The sequence below is a fragment of the Aedes albopictus genome, chromosome 2, assembly GCF_035046485.1.
Source record: "Aedes albopictus strain Foshan chromosome 2, AalbF5, whole genome shotgun sequence".
NCBI classification, from domain to species: domain Eukaryota; kingdom Metazoa; phylum Arthropoda; class Insecta; order Diptera; family Culicidae; genus Aedes; species Aedes albopictus.
The window spans coordinates 292,186,885-292,204,580 of NC_085137.1; the positions used below are offsets into that span (position 1 = coordinate 292,186,885).

Consider the following 17,696-nt stretch of genomic DNA (forward strand, 5'->3'; position numbering starts at 1 on the left):
ATGTGGCGCCCGAGCCTTCCAAATAAACGAATAAGTAAAAAAATGAAAAATTAATGACATAAATTCAGCCACGATATCTTTGGTTTAATTAGTTGGACTTTCATCTAAACTTGATTTAAGTAGAAATAAACTATACCTGACAGATAGCGTAGAATTGGATGGAAAACAGGAAACATTGCCAAAAAGAAGATTTCAAAGGGAAAAGATTTGTTTTAGTATTGCCATTTTTTATTTTCGGGAAATCCCGGGAATCGGGATTTTTCAGATCCCGGGATATCCCGGGATTTTTGTCCCGGGAAATCCCGTGCAAGACCCTCTAATCCTAACCTTAGCCACTACCTACACTAGGCAAGAATAAACTCTTTACATTCACAGCACAACAAAGAACAGCAGGAATAAAACCAGATCGGTACGATTGCCAAACGCAAAAGGTGAGGATACTCAGAGTACACTGTGTAAATCGTATAATGCGAAACCATATAGGTGACAATTTAAACTAATCAATAACATTATCATAATCCAGCCCTTATTCAGCCTCAAGTTTGAAGCTATAGAAGAGCAGCTGATTGACTCGGAGAAACACAAGGTCCACTGTGCTATCGCTGTTTAGCGCAGTAAGGGCAACATACTGTGGAGGGCGCCCTGGTACTCCACAGGCTCCGTTAGCGGTTAGGTTTTTATTAGAACCTCCCCCAGCCCCCCCCCTAACCATTTTTTATAGGCATGGTAATCATATAACCGCATCACACCATGAATTAGGGGTCACCTGTTAAGACTCTTACCACCGGAGCAGGCGGTCCGTAGTGTTTTTATTCTAAGCCAATTGAGATAACCGCTACCGACACTACACAGCTATCTAGGCTGATCGAGAAAAGGTAATATAGTTATCAAAAATTCTCAAATTTTGACTGATAGCTATAGTTTCTCAGCTTGTTATCTGTAATGCTACAAATTAATACTTGTTTGGTTATCTCTACATGAAGATGGAGCGCTTCAAGCAGAATACATATTTTTTGACTGTAGTTCTATTAACTCTTATATCTTGGGACCAAGTGAATCAAATTTTTAAACATCTATGACTAAGTGAATCAATTTTTGAACATTTATGACTAATAAATTGGTCTTTAATTACCATTTGAATCGAATACAATAGGGTAGTGGAGGTATTTTGGCCCATCTAGGGAGTTTTATTACATTTAGTATATAATATCTACTAAATCTAGGTAAATTTTTATTGGTACACGAAAAGTAAGCAACTATGTACTGATTCTTGTACTGTTCTCCATTTCGGATGTCAGTTAAATATGCTGTTCAGTATCAAAAAATAGAGAAAATGTTTTCACTTTAAATGAAACGCGCGAAAAAAACCAGGTTTTACTTTTCTCAAATGAACATTAACAGAAAGCTTGATGTTCGCGCTTTCTGTTAGTGGTGGTGAGGTGTGTGGGTGGACTTCAAAAGGCCTCAAGTCGACAGAAACACGTTTGTTTACAAAATGTTGTTGCGGCCTTTTCAATTGTTGGTCTTGAATTTACACAATTTTTGGAATTTGGATACAGCATAGATTTTGGCCAAACATCACCTCCCCCCGTCTCTCAAGAGTTTACTTAGTTTATGGGCCCGTTTGGTTCGCAATTTATGAATGATATCTTAAAAAAGGGCTCATACACAACGAGAAAGGAAAAGTTTTGAATATAGAACTACCTTTGTCCACTGCAGGAGCCGTCCAAGCTTGGTCTTTTGCACAGGATTTTTTTCGTGACGTTACAACGCAAACTTTAACCAGGTGAAGCTCAGGCGTCAGTGAACTGATTTACTTTGTTTTTGTCTCATTTGAAAGATATTCTGGAGTACAAAGACCATACAAAATTTCATATTTGAAACTTGTTCCGAATTTGAATAAATTTCATAAAGGTTGCTTTTCCGTGACGTTACAACGCTTAAAAAATCTATACTTTGACCAGCCATACCTCAAAGTTGTAAAGTATTACAATTAAAATTCTCTGTATGCTAAAGAATCTACATGCATTCATCTGTTAATCATGGAAGACTTTTGAAAAATCAGTGCGTTGGTGTGTAAAATACGGCAGCTTTGATGAATAGTGTACCTCAATGCCTTAAAATCAGGGTTTTTTTTGTTAATATTAACCGTCGTTCAATAAATATTTATTTCGAATGAAAAAGTATCATCCTATATGCTCACTCGCACTGATTACGATGATACTTTTTCTGCTTCGTTGATGCAGAATTGACAGTTTTTTATCACTTCAAAAACGCGAGGCAAACAATCATTGAAAAGTAAAAAGTCAATGATTCGTTTGAATGCTTAGTGATGCAGCATGACACCTTAATATCATGTTGAATACATTTTTGGACGACAAGAGTAATGTAGAAAGTTATAAAAATGTGAAATATGCCAAATTTAAACTTAGAAAAATGAGTATTGATGATACGGGGCCCGTAGAATGTGTCATATACTAATTTTACTGCTAATAGAGAAGTACCAGACAAGCCCATTTTTGTCTCGCAATATAGTATAAATTGTTCACTCTTTCTATGTCTTACTTGCATATGAGTAATTCTCGCTGAAACCAGGCCGCCATTTACACAAATTCTGGGATTTCAATTTTTCTTGCTTATTCGCTACAATATGATAAAAAAGGATGAAAACCACTTTGGTTGGGTTAAATTAATGGACCCCTCGCTTGGCAAGGAGATGATAAGCTGACAAAAATCAAATTGCACTAAATTTATCGCATAATATCTCAAAATTTAATGTTGTAACATATACAAAACTTCACTTTTCTATGAAGGGAAAGTATAGACCTTTCATTTGAAGTTGAAAAATTCTTGGCAGCCATTTTGAATTTTATCATTTAATTGCAATTTTCGCTGTGTTCGCAATCACCGATTTCAAATCCGAACTCATCATTAGAAACCTGAGAGTCTAAGCTTTATAAAACAGCAGCAAAATGTATGGGAGATATAACATAAGAAAGCATAATTATTTTTGGGGTAGTTAAAACTTTGGAGACAGTTCAATGACGAATCTACCTAAACTCATATAGGTATGTTTTATATTTTCGTTGGATAGCTTTTAATCTGAGCACTATGCCAAAAATATAAGCATAATTAAAGCATTGCATTGCGAGGAATTCACCCATTTATACTGCTGCGCGCAACATACCTAGTTGCGAGATTTTTTTGCGTGGGCTGCAGTGTTGAGTACACCTTTTGGGCATAGTTTTGCTTTGTAAATAAATAAACTTTTAATATGTATCTATGAATTTCCAAAATGGGCAATATCTACACATGGTTTTATATTTTACCTTCAATCAAATACCATAAGCCCTTTAAGAATATAAATTTATAAATCGCAGAGCCATCTCTGAGCAATCTAGTGAAGTAAGTTCAAATTTCAACAAAGTTCATTTGGGATGTGCACGTTGCGATGTGTTTGTGAACGTATTTAGTTTTGTTCTTGTTATGGTTTTCCGTACATATGTTGTGTTATCGACGTATTTCATTCATTCATTCATTCTGACATCCCGTCCAGTCAGCAGCCAGTGTATCAGAAAACAGGAACATCAGAAGGCCTGTAAGCAGAAGAATCCACAACACACCATCAGGGTAGATCCCGCATCATCTTGTGCTCATTACTTCCCAAACATTCAGTAGTGTTTAGTGTCTCGTGCAGAGCTGTAATCAAAACTAAAAGTTTTGTGAACCGTCACAATGGAGCTTTGATATTAACTAGTGCTTTGATTGTGAGTCATAATCACCGAGGGATGCTTGCCTTCGGAAGCTATCAACTTGTTCTTTGTTCTTGCACATTGCAGCGAAAACATATCTCTGCTGTCTATCGCGGGACGGGAGAAGTGTACCAGTGACCCAACAGCTGCTTGCAAGGCTCATGCGAATCTTCCGCTCCAGTCGGAGAATAATGAGCACCAGCTATCCAGATGCACCCCTTGGGATTCGACTTGTAACCGCGCTGTGCGGGAAAATTTGTCCCCGATGGCAGATCAATCGACTGCTCTGGTGAGTAATATGTTATTGATATTTTTTATTGGTAATTGGCAAGCGACAGTGCAGAAATTTTTCACTGATACCTAGCACTTCTACATTATAATTAAAAAAAATGACGATGATAACGTTGGTTGATTGCCTTGACATTCACAGTTACCAGCGCTAGGTGTTTGCTAGGTGAGATGCGTTACTTAAAACAATGCACCATCACGGTTGCAAAAATTCCGAAGCTTCCAACGAACGTGAGTTTTTGTTTTTGTCTTTTCACCACACCGCTTCTGACGTTGAAGCCCCTGTCCTTCACGGAGGCAATTGAAAAGAGAATAAAAATTCTCTCTTCGCTCACACCGGGGAGACGGCGAGGTTCAAAAGCAACAGTTTTCCTGTGACCGGCACTCAAAAGACAAAAATTCACCACGTTTGCTTATGGGCAAGTCGCATTCATGCGGCCGGTGGTGAAATGAAGCATCCAACAGCGCAGAGCGTGTGTTGATGATGGTGCAGTCATTACCTCCACAATGTAGTTGAATTTTTCTGCGTTCACTTTCAAGCATCTCATAGCGGAGCTGAAAATGAATACAAAAAGCATTCAGTTCAGCATAAATTCATTCAATTGAATGAGATTTTTTCAACCCTGTGCACCATATCTTGCGTGAAAATGTTTAGATACGAAATCTTGATAAAATGCATATTACGTAGCATCATCGGTCATGTCCGAATTATGTCACGTTCAAGAGGATGGTGAAAAAAGCGTAACGAAAGGTAAATCACAGTGATTGTGTATAGTTTCAAAGTATGCTAGGTAAATATTATGACGTCCTTGAAAAAGACTGTTCCAATAGAGCTTGCTGACGTTTATTCACCTTTCTCTTTCAAACATGCAGGCGGAATAGGTTTTGTTGTCATCAGGAAAGGTTTCCCGATGAAAACAAATCCTATCCCGCCTGCATGCTTGAAAGAGAGAGGTGAATAAACGTCAGCAAGCTCTATTGGAATACAAGCTCTTCTGTCAACGTCATTGCAATCGAGTAGGCTACCTGCCACACTATCTGTAAGCTGGCCCACAGATGGCTAGAAGAAAGTAGAGATAATGCATTGTTTTGGTAGGAAATTCGATTGATTTCTTTACGAAAATTTGCTGTTTTTCATTTTTTGAGATTGCTTGCATGGTTTCGTTTTGTTATCATTCATGTTTCGAAGAAGATTGAGATACACGTGGAGACGCTTGGTTCTTGATGCCTATAATGTCCATGCAATATGGCATTTTACACCACAAGATCCAGGTTTGGAAATTAAACTAAAATTCGAGAAACACAATAGATTTGGTCGGCGTTAAGTCAGAGAGGACCAATATAAATTGAGTTTCATTATCCTGTAAATAAATCTCTTTTTCCTTAGCTGTGTTTCATATCGCAATGATATACATTTTCAAACATCCATGAATATTTACTAGATGCAATATTAGGTTCGCAATCACTCACTGCACTGTATTAGTAGGGGTAGGCGGGGCAGTATGGACACCCTCAATATTTTCATACATTCGAATTCTTTTGAACTTTCAATGCAGGGAGCATATTCTCCATTTATCTGCAATGTAGTTTCAACAGAAGAACATTCGAAATTAGAATTATATCTGACTTTACACAAAAAAGTTGTGTCCTCCGGTTTTTGTGTGAGAAAGTTATAAGTTTCATACCATTCAAAATAAGATTTTATGATAAATTGATTTCAAGTCGATTAAAAACTGAAATCTCCATAACATATTTGATTAGTTTGGCTGCATTTACATACTTAACCTGTTTATATTTACTTATTTCTAATATCACAAAACCAGTTTGAAAATTTCTCCCCTCATCGGGGTAGCATGGTAGCATCTCCGCCAATTTGCGTCCGATTTCAAAACCCTAGGTTTCATTCAAAAGATAATAAGTCAAAGAGACTTTGAACATGATTTAAAAGAATACTTTTCAAAAAATTTTGTATGTAAACTTAACCCATAGTTGCCAAATTTTCTAAAAAATGAATATAAACTTACGGCAGTGTCGCTGGAAGTTGGGTCGACCAAATTTTAAGATGAGAGCAGTAATATGACCCATTTTCTATTAGCTTTCAACTGCTTTTTACATAACTTTACTAAAAAATCTAGAAAAAAAGTTATCAAGTAAATTAATCCTTGATGTCATCGACCAAAAGTTTAGGGTCACCCCTCAAAATGATGTATCGGCCAAAAGTTTGGAGTCACTATCGTAAAACATGGAAAAATGATTTGTTGATATCTTTGTCATCTTCCATTCATTTTCAATTCTTCTTGGCTTATTTGAAACAAAATGAATGATACTTACTGCATAGACATTGAACCACACATATTTGTTGAAATTTACATACTAAAACTTAACGTAAAGTTGCCTCATTTTTTGAAGCGTGGTAAAATGTGCTAACTTTACATAACATTTTTATATACAAAAATCGTTAAATACGTTAAGTTGAAGACATCAAACGTAAATTTAGTTAATCATCTTTGAAATGAGCCAAAAAAAATTAAAATTGAACTATAGATGACTGCTGCTTATCACAGCACTGTCTGGAAGTTTTGGAATGCTATTTTTAATCATTGTACTAAAGATGTGCTTGTATTCGTTACATATAAATAAGGAAATTTAATCACTTCATCGAATGTTTGAACTGCGCTAGATAATTTTTTTTTAAATTGGAATTTGTACATGAACAAACGGCTATATATACAAATATTAGTATGAAACTTTTTAGCTGGCACTGTAATCCAGTCTCGATAGGAAAAAATCCAGAATATTAAAATTACGTTTGAATAACATCGGTTGTATATCACAACAACATGTTTGTCGAATACTACTTGAATCGACTGAAATACATTGAAATAACATCATAATTACTTTTTTTTTCGTTTTTATTTAGGGATTTTCTGCCGTAGGCAGGTTCATCCCGAACATCATAATTACGTTTTTGCAACATCCTTTTCCAAATAGCATACAACGATGTGATTGTTGTTTTTGAATACCTGTTTTGAACAGGTATAACAATAACAAAGTTGTAGTGCAGTTTCTGACTCCAATCTAAATGTTTTGATTTGTAATATTTCGCGGAATCAAAATCATTGTTCATAAGTGAGTTTTAGCTGCCATGTAAGTACCCAAAATGATTTTAGATGACATATAAGGCCTGACACTGAGGTGAAATTCAATGGTAACTTTCCTCTGCCGACCCATTAGGACTAAAGCTACTTTCGCAATCGCCATGAATTTTAGATATTATTCTTATACCTGGACGACAACGAAATATCAAGTCCAGACAATCAACAATCTCAAAGCATAAAATATTAGTGTTAGATTAGTTGGAAAGCTTCAAGTGCAAATTTTTTTTTTATAAATAATGTTCAAGTGGGTGAAGAGAGACAGCGAACATATACACCAACGCGTTTAACTCGTAAACTTAACGTATTCTTAACATGCTTCAGCCCAAAGGTTATTACTATGTCCTGCTGATGTTTTTCATATCATCTTGAATTGAAGAAATACAATGATTCAAAACTCTAGTGCAATCAACGTTCAATTTACGTTACTCTAACTTGTGGTTTGGTTGATAAGATTTTTCAGTGACTTGTTATTGCCAAACATAGTTAAAACGTTAAAATCATAAGATGTGTTCAGATTCGATTATAGTACTATACTACAACATCTTTTTTCAAATTTAACTTTCAAAGACGTTTTCTGTGTTACTTGGGTAAAAAATTAAATATAACTAGCTTTCCCGGCAAACGTTGTCTTTCCAAGCTGTGGTAGTTTGACAACAGTAGGGCTCAAAACAGCACCGTTCACTATGTAGATTAGTTTCATTTCAATCGTGTTGATTTTCTTCCCAGGTCATAAAATATCAGTAATTTGTCAATTTTCTTCCTTTTTTAGTTTATTTTCGTAACTTTTTTTTCACTAATAAACACAGGCATGCACAGAAAAAAAATATTTAATTAAAATTCACCGAGAAATCATGCATATAAAGGGAATGCTAGAGTTATTGCACTTTACATGAGATATAGTGTAAAATTATATTACTATCATGTAAATTTCCGCCACCCATCGCGAAAACAATCATGAACTTCAACCGGCTACACACTTAGTTTTTTATGCCGAATCTCGGCAAACAAATTGCCGAGATTGGCACAGCCAAGAGCTCGGCAATCATCTCAGCAAAAAATGAATTTGCCGGGATCTCGGCAATCCCGAAATTGGCAGCTGTCACTTTTTTGCCGAGATTCTCAGTAAACCAAATTACTGAATCTCGGCACTTTTGGTTTGTTTTGATTGCCCGTCTGAGCAAAAGAATAATAAGAAGAAAATATTGAAAATGAACAGATTCAAGGAAAATTAGAGAAAAGTAAAAGCTTCCGATATATTTATTACTCGACTAAAGCATACTTTGTTAAAATTATCATTTGATTGTCATCACACATCCGCTTTTCAGTGGCCAATAATGGTATCAGGTCAAACACGGTGCGAATGGGCTCCCCCGAAGCAACTTCATTCGTTCTGCAAAAAAGTATAGATTAAACATTCTTATAACTTACCTACATTTTTTATTCCTACAGTTTCCTGCGTCCTTTAACTGATTGCTGAAGACAGCAGTTTTTTATTGAAAATTAATTATATAATTCAAGATTCGGTTCTTTCACCTTCACGCTTCACAGCTCTGAAAGAAGATTGTTCCAATGGTGAAATCAAAACTGACAGTTCTTTTGTCGAAATTCGACAATGCATGGCATCATTGCCGAGATCTCGGTAAAGAGGTTTACTGATTTCAGTATTTTCTTTGTTTGCTGACATTCTCAGCAAATAGTTCTACCAATCTTTTAACTATTCAGATCTTTTGCTGATATCTCGGCAAACTTGTTTGGTAAATCTCAGTAAACCTATGTCGATTGCCGAGATACCGGCAAAATCGTATGTTGCCGATCTAGATCAGCAATATTTTCTGCCGAGCTCAAGAATCAGTTTTAAGTGTGTATATGACTATTAGCGGAAATTTACACGATTGTGACATGATTTTACATGATATCTCATGTAAATATGCACTAACTCTAGCCACAGAGAACAGACATCCAGGCTATAACAAATTTCATTCAGTAAGATGTGTAAGGATTTGAATCTTCACTTGAGTAAGGTTGCAAACCAATATACAATGACAACACTAACGCCGCCAAACACCATATTGCCACAGTCAGTGGTGAATTGAAACTTTTCAAGTGGTGAATTACATTTGTATGGGAATTTAACCGATTGCAGCGCCACGCTATTGCCACTTGTGTTGCCGATTTCAAATGGCCGTTAAATTCCTTACACAGTTTCGGAACTGGACTTGGATGTCTGTTCTCTGTCCTCTAGCATTCCCTTTATGTGTATGATTTCTCGCTGAATTTTATATGAATATTTTTTTCTGTGTGAATAAGAAACAAACCATGCAAGAGTCCTACTGATCGGTTCAGCCGTTCGTCAGTTTTGTTGCCTCAAAGGAACTTCAAAACCATTTATATATAGCTGTCCCGGCCACTGTGTTTTTTGACATACAGCTCCAGTGGGACGTCCCCCGCAAAGTCATCTGTATGGGACCGGAGACCGGAGAGGTCACACACCAAGCTAAGAACCTTCCCCAGTCCCTAAAACCCCCGCATACAAAATTTTACACCGATCGGTTCAGTAGTTTCCGAATGCATAAGGGTCAGACAAACAGACAGATAGACAGAAATTCATTTTTATTAATATAGATAGATTGAAGATTTTGATGATAATATGCAGTCCTTCGTATACAGTGATTTTGATTTCTTTGTTGCCCCGTTTTACACAGCCAATGGTCTACTATACCAGCGTTAATCAGTAGTAATTTTAGCTAAATTTACGTTTCAAATATGTGCTCTCACTCTGTCAACACTGAAAAGATGAAACCCAATTCGGTGGGCGACTAAGTTGTGGTAAACAAGCTTTACATCACAGTAGTTTGATAAGGATCAACATTATTCTCACCTTCACGTAAACAACACCAGTGTCGAAATTCATTCATAATGCTTTCACGTGTGGATGCATGCTGGAAGCAATTGCATCCACTACTGGTCTCGGTCCTGGGCCAGAGTCCTTAGGTTTTCCACAACTGCAGGAAAGCTAACCCTACCACGGAGCCGACGGATCCTTCATGGTTCTCTGCTAAATCTGTCATTCCTGCGGCATACAAGCTGTGTGTGCCCAGCCCACCACAGCTTGCCGTGTTTTATTCACTTCACTATAACCATATCTTTACCTTCAATATATTGTAGGTACACTCCCGTTCAAAAGTTTGGGGTCACCCCCTCAAAAACATGTCATTTTTTTAGGCCCATATCTCCGCCAATTTGTGTCCGATTTCAAAACCCTAGGTTTCATTCAAAAGATAATAAGTCAAAGAAACTTTGAACATGATTTAAAATCAAACTTTTTCAAAAAAATTGTATGTAAACTTAACCTAAAGTTGCCAAATTTTCTAAAAAATGAATATAAACTTACGGCAGTGTCGCTGGAAGTTGGGTTGACCAAATTTTAAGATGAGAGCGGTAATATGACCCATTTTCTATTAGCTTTCAACTGCTTTTTACAGAACATAGCTAAAAAATCTAGAAAAAAAGTTATTAAGTAAATTAATCCTTGATGTCATCGACCAAAAGTTTGGGGTCACCCCTCAATATGATGTATCGGCCAAAAGTTTGGGGTCACTATCGTAAAACATGGAAAAGTGATTTGTTGATATCTGTGATGTGAAACAAAATGAATGATACCTACTGCATAGACATTGAACCACACATATTTGTTGAAATTTACATACTAAAACTTAACGTAAAGTTGCCTCATTTTTTGAAGCGTGGTAAAATGTGCTAACTTTAAATACATAACATTTTTATATACAAAAATCGTTAAATTCGTTAAGTTGAAGACATCAATCGTAAATTTAGTTAATTATCTTTGAAATGAGCCAAAAATAATTAAAATTGAACTATAGATGACGAAGATATCACCAAATCACTTTTCCATGTTTTACGATAGTGACCCCAAACTTTTGGCCGATACAGCATTTTGAGGGGTGACCCCAAACTTTTGGTCGATGACATCAAGGATTAATTTACTTAATAACTTTTTTTCTAGATTTTTTAGCTAAGTTCTGTAAAAAGCAGTTGAAAGCTAATAGAAAATGGGTCATATTACCGCTCTCATCTTAAAATTTGGTCGACCCAACTTCCAACGACACTGCCGTAAGTTTATATTCATTTTTTAGAAAATTTGGCAACTTTGGGTTAAGTTTACATACAAAATTTTTTGAAAAAGTTTCTTTTAAAACATGTTCAAAGTATCTTTGACTTATTATCTATTGAATGAAACCTAGGGTTTTGAAATCGGACGCAAATTGACGGTGATATGAACCTAAAAAAATGACATGTTTTTGAGGGGGTGACCCCAAACTTTTGAACGGGAGTGTATATCATAAAGGATGAACAAGCTAACGGCACACGGGGCTCGGGTTCCGCGAGATGAACGGGTTGAGCGAATAGACCAACGATCGTGGATGTGGAGCGGATCTGGTTGGATGGTTAGAACACTTGCCTATCACGCCGAGGACCTGGGATCGAATCCCACTCCCGATAAACTCACAAAATGTGAGTTCTTCCTTCGGAAGGGAAGTAAAGCGTGGGTCCCGAGATGAACTAGCTTAGGGCTAAAAATCTCGGTAATACAGATAAAAAATGATTGTGGATGCTGCCGTCGGCGTTCGGGGATCTACGGAAGATGTATGTGGCCCACGCATCTTGTAAACGCCGGCGTTCTCTGGCCAATGGCCATGCTTTGATACAACGAGGGGGTGATGTTATAATGGTGATTTCGTTTGAAGTTGCGGACATAAAATATACTTGCTCTAAATGTATTCAGCCTATGTTTTTAGCGATGAATCGTTCTGACTCAGATTCAGCCAAAAATTAACAAGAAAAAATAACAACAAAAGCAATTTTCATTGTCCCCACAATGTGACCAAATGTGGACGGTAAAAATAGCGTTTTTTCGTTCAAGTTGTCGTAGGTTATCACCTCTTATGAACAACTCAAGCATTGCTCTCAAAATACTTTCTAACCAAACATATGCTACCGTAAAGCATCCAAGTCGGGTGATGTAAGCGATAAGACCTCCGAGTACAAGTTCACTGCTTCATAATTCCTCTGCAGATGGATCTTCTCAATGTTTGTCATTTCGCCTGCATTCTAATCTTCCACACCCACAAATCTCGGCTAGACTAGAAACAACAACATGCATTCGCAACACGTGAAGTGCTCGTGCTGTTATCTCTCCAATTAGGTGTCTCCATGTGCTTGGCAGCACATGGAATTTGTTTATTGCTGTTATCGCTAGAACAAACTTTCCAGTGACAGTTGTTGATCACATTATTATAAACTCACGCATCTTAATTCTTTTTGTGATTGCAGGTTCAAATGCTCGGTGCTCACGCTCACCTATCTGGCGTACATGTGCTATCACATGACAAGGAAACCGCTCTCCGTAGTTAAATCCGTACTGCACCGCAACTGTACTGGCGTACAGATTCCACCGGAATTCATCCACAACGGTGGAGAGCCCCCGAACGATAGCACCTGGTGTGACTATGCGCCCTTCGATGGGTCCGACTCGGCTGCGCTGCTGGGGACGCTGGACTCGTCATTTCTGTTCAGCTATGCCATTGCAATGTTCTTCTCCGGGTTTATTGCCGAAAGGGTCTCCCTGCGATACTTTTTGACCTTCGGCATGCTATTTTCCGGCATTTTTTGTTATCTGTTTGGCATTGCTAAGGTATATGATATCCATTCGATGATGTACTTTGTATTCGTACAAGCGATGGCCGGCGTTTTCCAAACAACCGGATGGCCAGGAGTGGTTACAATTGTCGGCCGTTGGTTTGGAAAGTCAAAGCGCGGCTTGATTTTCGGCATTTGGAACAGTCATACATCGATTGGAAACATCCTAGGGACACTGATAGCTGGATACTATGTGGAAAAGGATTGGGCCATGTCATTTGTGGTGCCCGGATTCGTAATGGGGGTGTTTGGGTTCATCATGTTCCTGTTTCTGGTGGACCGACCCGAGATAGTGGATTGCCACGAGAAAGTTGGCGATCGCAGAGGAGGCTATAGGAGGATCGATGACGGCAGAGTTGGAGATTCTGGCGGAACCTCTGATGCGGAAGAATCTGTTGGAACCAACAGTGAGCAGGTAGGAAAAACAAATATCTAAGTCACATAATTTTTTTTTTTTATTTTTTTGCATGTTTTTTTTAACCAGGAAAATCCTTCGCTAAGAAGCTTACGAGGCAGCTTTTATTCTAATATCATAGTAAGTGCATGACACATTGGTAATCACGTTGTATTAGTTTAGTAAGAAATTTTTGTTTTACGCTGTGTTTTCCCATTATCTGCGAAAGCTAATTGTTTTCACTAAATCGCACGCTGCTTTGAAATTAAAAAAAAAAAAAACAGATGGTGAGTCTGTAAGTTATACATACTCTCGAAATTTGTTTAGGATCATCCGCCTGTTAAACATCTGATCAGTCGAGCATCGGCCCTCGCAAAAACCAGACAGGTATTCACCGAAGAAGGATTCCTGCGTCCGTTGAACAGGACACATGACAGTACAGAGGATACTCAAAATAACTGGGACAGATAAAATTTTCACTTTTCAAAAAATGTCCAACTCGCTGTAACTTTTCAAAAGGGGCATAAAATATTCTCAAATTTTTACTGTAAGTTTATCAACTAGTTGTGTATCAGTGGTTTTGGAAAAGATCGATCCATTCTACACGAAGTTATAAAGATTCTAGAAAAAAGTATAATTATTCGATAGCCAACTTTGAGCTGTTACATCTCCGGATTCATTGAACCGAATGATCATTTATGACTTACATAATGAACTTTAAAAAAACAGTTGACTTAATATGAAATTAGGCTGACACAAATTTCGATTTTCTCTTATGTCACCGCCCCCTCGGAAAATTTTGGTCGAAATTCAACATTTTGAGGGGGGACACCAATAAATTATTCAAGAAATTTTAAAACTTTATGGTGAAATTAGAGTTGCACAGAAAATTTCATAACAAATCCGATGAGTTTATAGATTTTGCCGAATTGTTTGGGTATTTCTTCGTCAAATACATTTATTATTTATTGTCCTCCCCCTTTGCGAGCCAACGAGTATTGTGACAAAAGAAGAAAATGAGATTTGTTTCGGCCTTATTAATAAGAAAAAAAGTTATGGCGATTTCATTTATTCCATGTTTTTTCATGGAGGAGTTAAGCACTGGGTTCATGCTTAATCCACAATTGTATCGCCCCAAGCAAACTTTTTACATGGATTGAGTTGAAAATAATAAAATCTATCCTTTATCTACGAGAAAATAACGAAATATTGCTACTTTGAGGTTGTTTGAGCATTTTATTCGTTTTTATCTGAAAGAACATTATGTTCCTAATGTTGCGGTATTTGTTCCTAATGTTGCGGTTTCCCATTGAAATCATATGGGATACCGCAACATTAGGAACACTACCGCAACAATAGGAGCACAGCAGCAAACACATTTAGGAAAATATTTTTTTGTTAAATAGGTTTTTGGGCAAATCTTAAGCAAACAAATCTCATAATTTAAGCACAATACATCAATTAAAAATATCTTTTGGTAACATTTCAGTCGATAAAGTGCTCAATTGCCATTACCGCAACATTAGGTACTACCACAACGATGGGAACAATTACCCTATGCATAATATTGCTTTTTCTTTTTAATGCCGGCTATTTGATTGCTTTCCTTTGAAACATAAATATATTCAATTCACTAATTGAATTTTAAATGAACTATAATTATTATCTCGAATTTTGAAACGATGATGAAGTTTTGCAAAAATTGGTGTAATATTAAAAAAATAAACTAAACAAAATAATTTTCTTTCGTGTAAAGAATTGTAAGTTTAGTCAAAAGTTTTGAATAGCTCATTATATAAGTCATAAATGGTCAAAATTTCATTGCATTCGGATAATTGAATCCGGAGATATAACAGCTCAAATTTGGCTATTTCATAATTATAGCTTTTTCTAGAACCTTTATAACTTTGTGTAAAATGGCCCGATCTTTTCCAAATTTTGACCACTGATTTGAGAATATTTGATGCCCTTTTCGAAAAGTTACAGCGTGTTGAACATTTTTTGAAAAGTGAAAATTTTACCTGTCCCAGTTATTTTGAGTATCCCCTGTATTTTGTATGCCGAATTGGGAAGAGCTACTTCTCTGTAATTAGCATACTCTAGACTGTGCCTTTTCTTGTAGATTGGGCATATGAGGCCCTCTAACCAGCTGGTGGGCAATTCGACATCCTCTCATATCTTCATCTGGTGGATTGACTGATGTAGCTCCTCACCATTGGCGTAGCTAGCCTTTTCTTTTTTCTCACTCACCCTCCTAAACAAACAAGAGAAAAAGAAGGATGCAAGAGGCCCCCTCTTGCTTCTCGCTCTTTCTCGTTTTTTTTTATGAGAGTGAGTAAGAAAAAAGAAAAAGCTAGCTATACGCCAATGCTCCTCACTTCCGCGCTTAAGAAGGTCGACTGGAATCTCGCTCTTCTCAGCACCATTCTTAACCTCATTTCATATGTATTTTAAAGGAAACACGGTACAAAAAGAAAGATTAACATTTGAAAAGGGCGTAGCATAGCAACCTTTGCTAATTTCTGCTTCTCCACCTCCTGGGCGTACCCAACAAATATTTTCGCTGTGTTAAAGTGGAACAAAAGACTCTTAAGCTAATTTTAGCTTAAGAAACTGCTATACAGCTAGTCCATGGGTATATCCCATCATTCATGCAATCTCTGACCAGTAAAAGAACATCCAGTTCTTACGACCCTAGTTACTAGACGTAGATTCATTCAAAATAATGACAAACTTACGAGCACCACGATTACTCTTAGAACCCGAACAATTAAGCTGAGCTCACCCAAATTACGTCTGCTGGCATTGTTTTGTCTGTCAGCAAATTTCCTTCGCGGTCATTGTACATGGCGGGCACTTGCGCAGTTTTGTGCCGTGCGACAGTTGTTGAGTAAAACCTCTGCATATTATTCCTATTCCTATCACATGCTTATCTAAACTTCAGCAGTCACACTCTCTCTCCGCTTGAAGGGCATTGTCGCGCAGCAAATGTTATGTTTGATATGATCTATTGTGTGCATCTGTATGCAAAAGTTGTTCATGCCAATACCAAAGCTTCCGAAACATGTACTTTAAAATAGTGTAACTTTGATAGTGTTTCAGCGAGTTGTGTTCTGCTGATGAAAAATGTCTTCTGTCTTCTTCAATAGTTCCAGCACTCAAATCTAAAGTGACTGCAAGCATATCTAACACAATAGATCAATAGGCCATTCTACTGTCTCTTACAAAATCATAAAACAGAAATAAAAAAAAACTACAAGCGAAAAAATATTTTGCAGGATGTAAACGAACGCACACCAATAATAGGCAGTATTAATCGAACACCTGTCCCGGACAATGCAATTGGATTTGGCGGTGCCTTACGGATTCCGGGGGTTGTAGAGTTCTCCATGTGTCTGTTCTTCTCCAAACTTGTCAGCTACACATTCCTCTTCTGGTTACCACTGTACATTCAGTCGTCCAGTATGTATTATCTTTCTTATGTCAAATAAAACTCTTCCTGATAATCCCATTTTAATTACCATTTTAGCTACGCTGGGAGCAGAACTAAGTGCAGATTTATCGACACTGTTCGATATCGGTGGCATCGTAGGCGCCATCGCAGCCGGTCTAATCTCCGATTACTCCGGAATGTCCGCAACAACATGCACTGGCATGCTGGCGTTAGCCGCACCTGCTGTAATTAACTTTCGATGTACACATCTATGTCACGATTTTCTAATACTTAATGCATTTTCAGCTGCTGATCTACCAACAATGGGGTGCTCTCTCTCTATCATTCAACATTTGTCTGCTCTTCGTTGCCGGAGTGCTTGTCAATGGCCCATACGCACTTATTACTACTTCCGTGAGTGCTGAACTTGGTAAGAAAATTTAAGATCCAATATCCACAAGCATTCCTCTAACAACCTTCATTCCCCAGGTCAACACAGTTCATTGAACGGTAACGGCAAAGCACTTGCTACTGTGACCGCGATCATTGATGGAACAGGATCGATCGGTAAGTGACTCAATAACACATTCACTGCGACCTCAACAACTAAGCACATGTTCTGCTTTATCAAACAGGGGCTGCCGTTGGACCGCTGATTGCGGGTTTGATTTCGTCATCCGGTTGGGAGAACGTCTTCTACATGCTCATTGTATCGGACATTTTGGCCCTTTTGCTTCTGTTGCGGCTTGTGAGCAAGGAAATATCGCGGCGATCGAGGCGACGCAATGTCCGAATAGAGTAACGTGATATAGCTGAGTGGTAAACTTCAAGAAAGCTACATAGCCTAAAGATTTTCAACAAAATGACTACCTAGCTAATATGAACTGATATTTAAGCATCTCAAGCGAAAACTTTTAAATAATGATTTTCCTTTTTTGCGGAAAGCTTCAAAA

At 37.4% G+C, this 17,696-nt stretch overlaps 1 protein-coding gene across 2 annotated transcripts; it reads left to right on the forward strand.

Moving 5' to 3' along the window:
- The first annotated feature begins 3,529 nt into the window (after positions 1-3,529).
- On the forward strand, positions 3,530-17,696 carry LOC109423726 (glucose-6-phosphate exchanger SLC37A2). 2 transcript variants are annotated; one of them, XM_019698715.3, is made up of 9 exons: positions 3,530-3,767; positions 3,840-4,041; positions 12,551-13,331; positions 13,401-13,451; positions 16,589-16,772; positions 16,840-16,988; positions 17,050-17,173; positions 17,233-17,310; positions 17,379-17,696. In XM_019698715.3, exons 2-9 carry the CDS (start codon positions 3,914-3,916, stop codon positions 17,543-17,545), a joined length of 1,662 nt encoding a protein of 553 aa, XP_019554260.2. In that variant the 5' UTR covers positions 3,530-3,767; positions 3,840-3,913; the 3' UTR covers positions 17,546-17,696. The 2 variants fall into 2 exon arrangements, with proteins under 2 accessions (XP_019554260.2, XP_019554261.2); XM_019698716.3 differs by lacking the exon at positions 13,401-13,451 and having other exon boundaries at positions 3,532-3,767.

What these genes read in the sequence shown, in the direction of transcription:
- LOC109423726 (XM_019698715.3), top strand. Translation starts at nt 3,914, where the DNA reads ATGCGAATCTTCCGCTCCAGTCGGAGAATAATGAGCACCAGCTATCCA. An exon ending in TGGCGTTAGCCGCACCTGCT is followed by an intron (nt 16,989 to 17,049) that starts GTAATTAACTTT and finishes ATGCATTTTCAG; the next exon opens with CTGCTGATCTACCAACAATG. An exon ending in TGATGGAACAGGATCGATCG is followed by an intron (nt 17,311 to 17,378) that starts GTAAGTGACTCA and finishes TTTATCAAACAG; the next exon opens with GGGCTGCCGTTGGACCGCTG.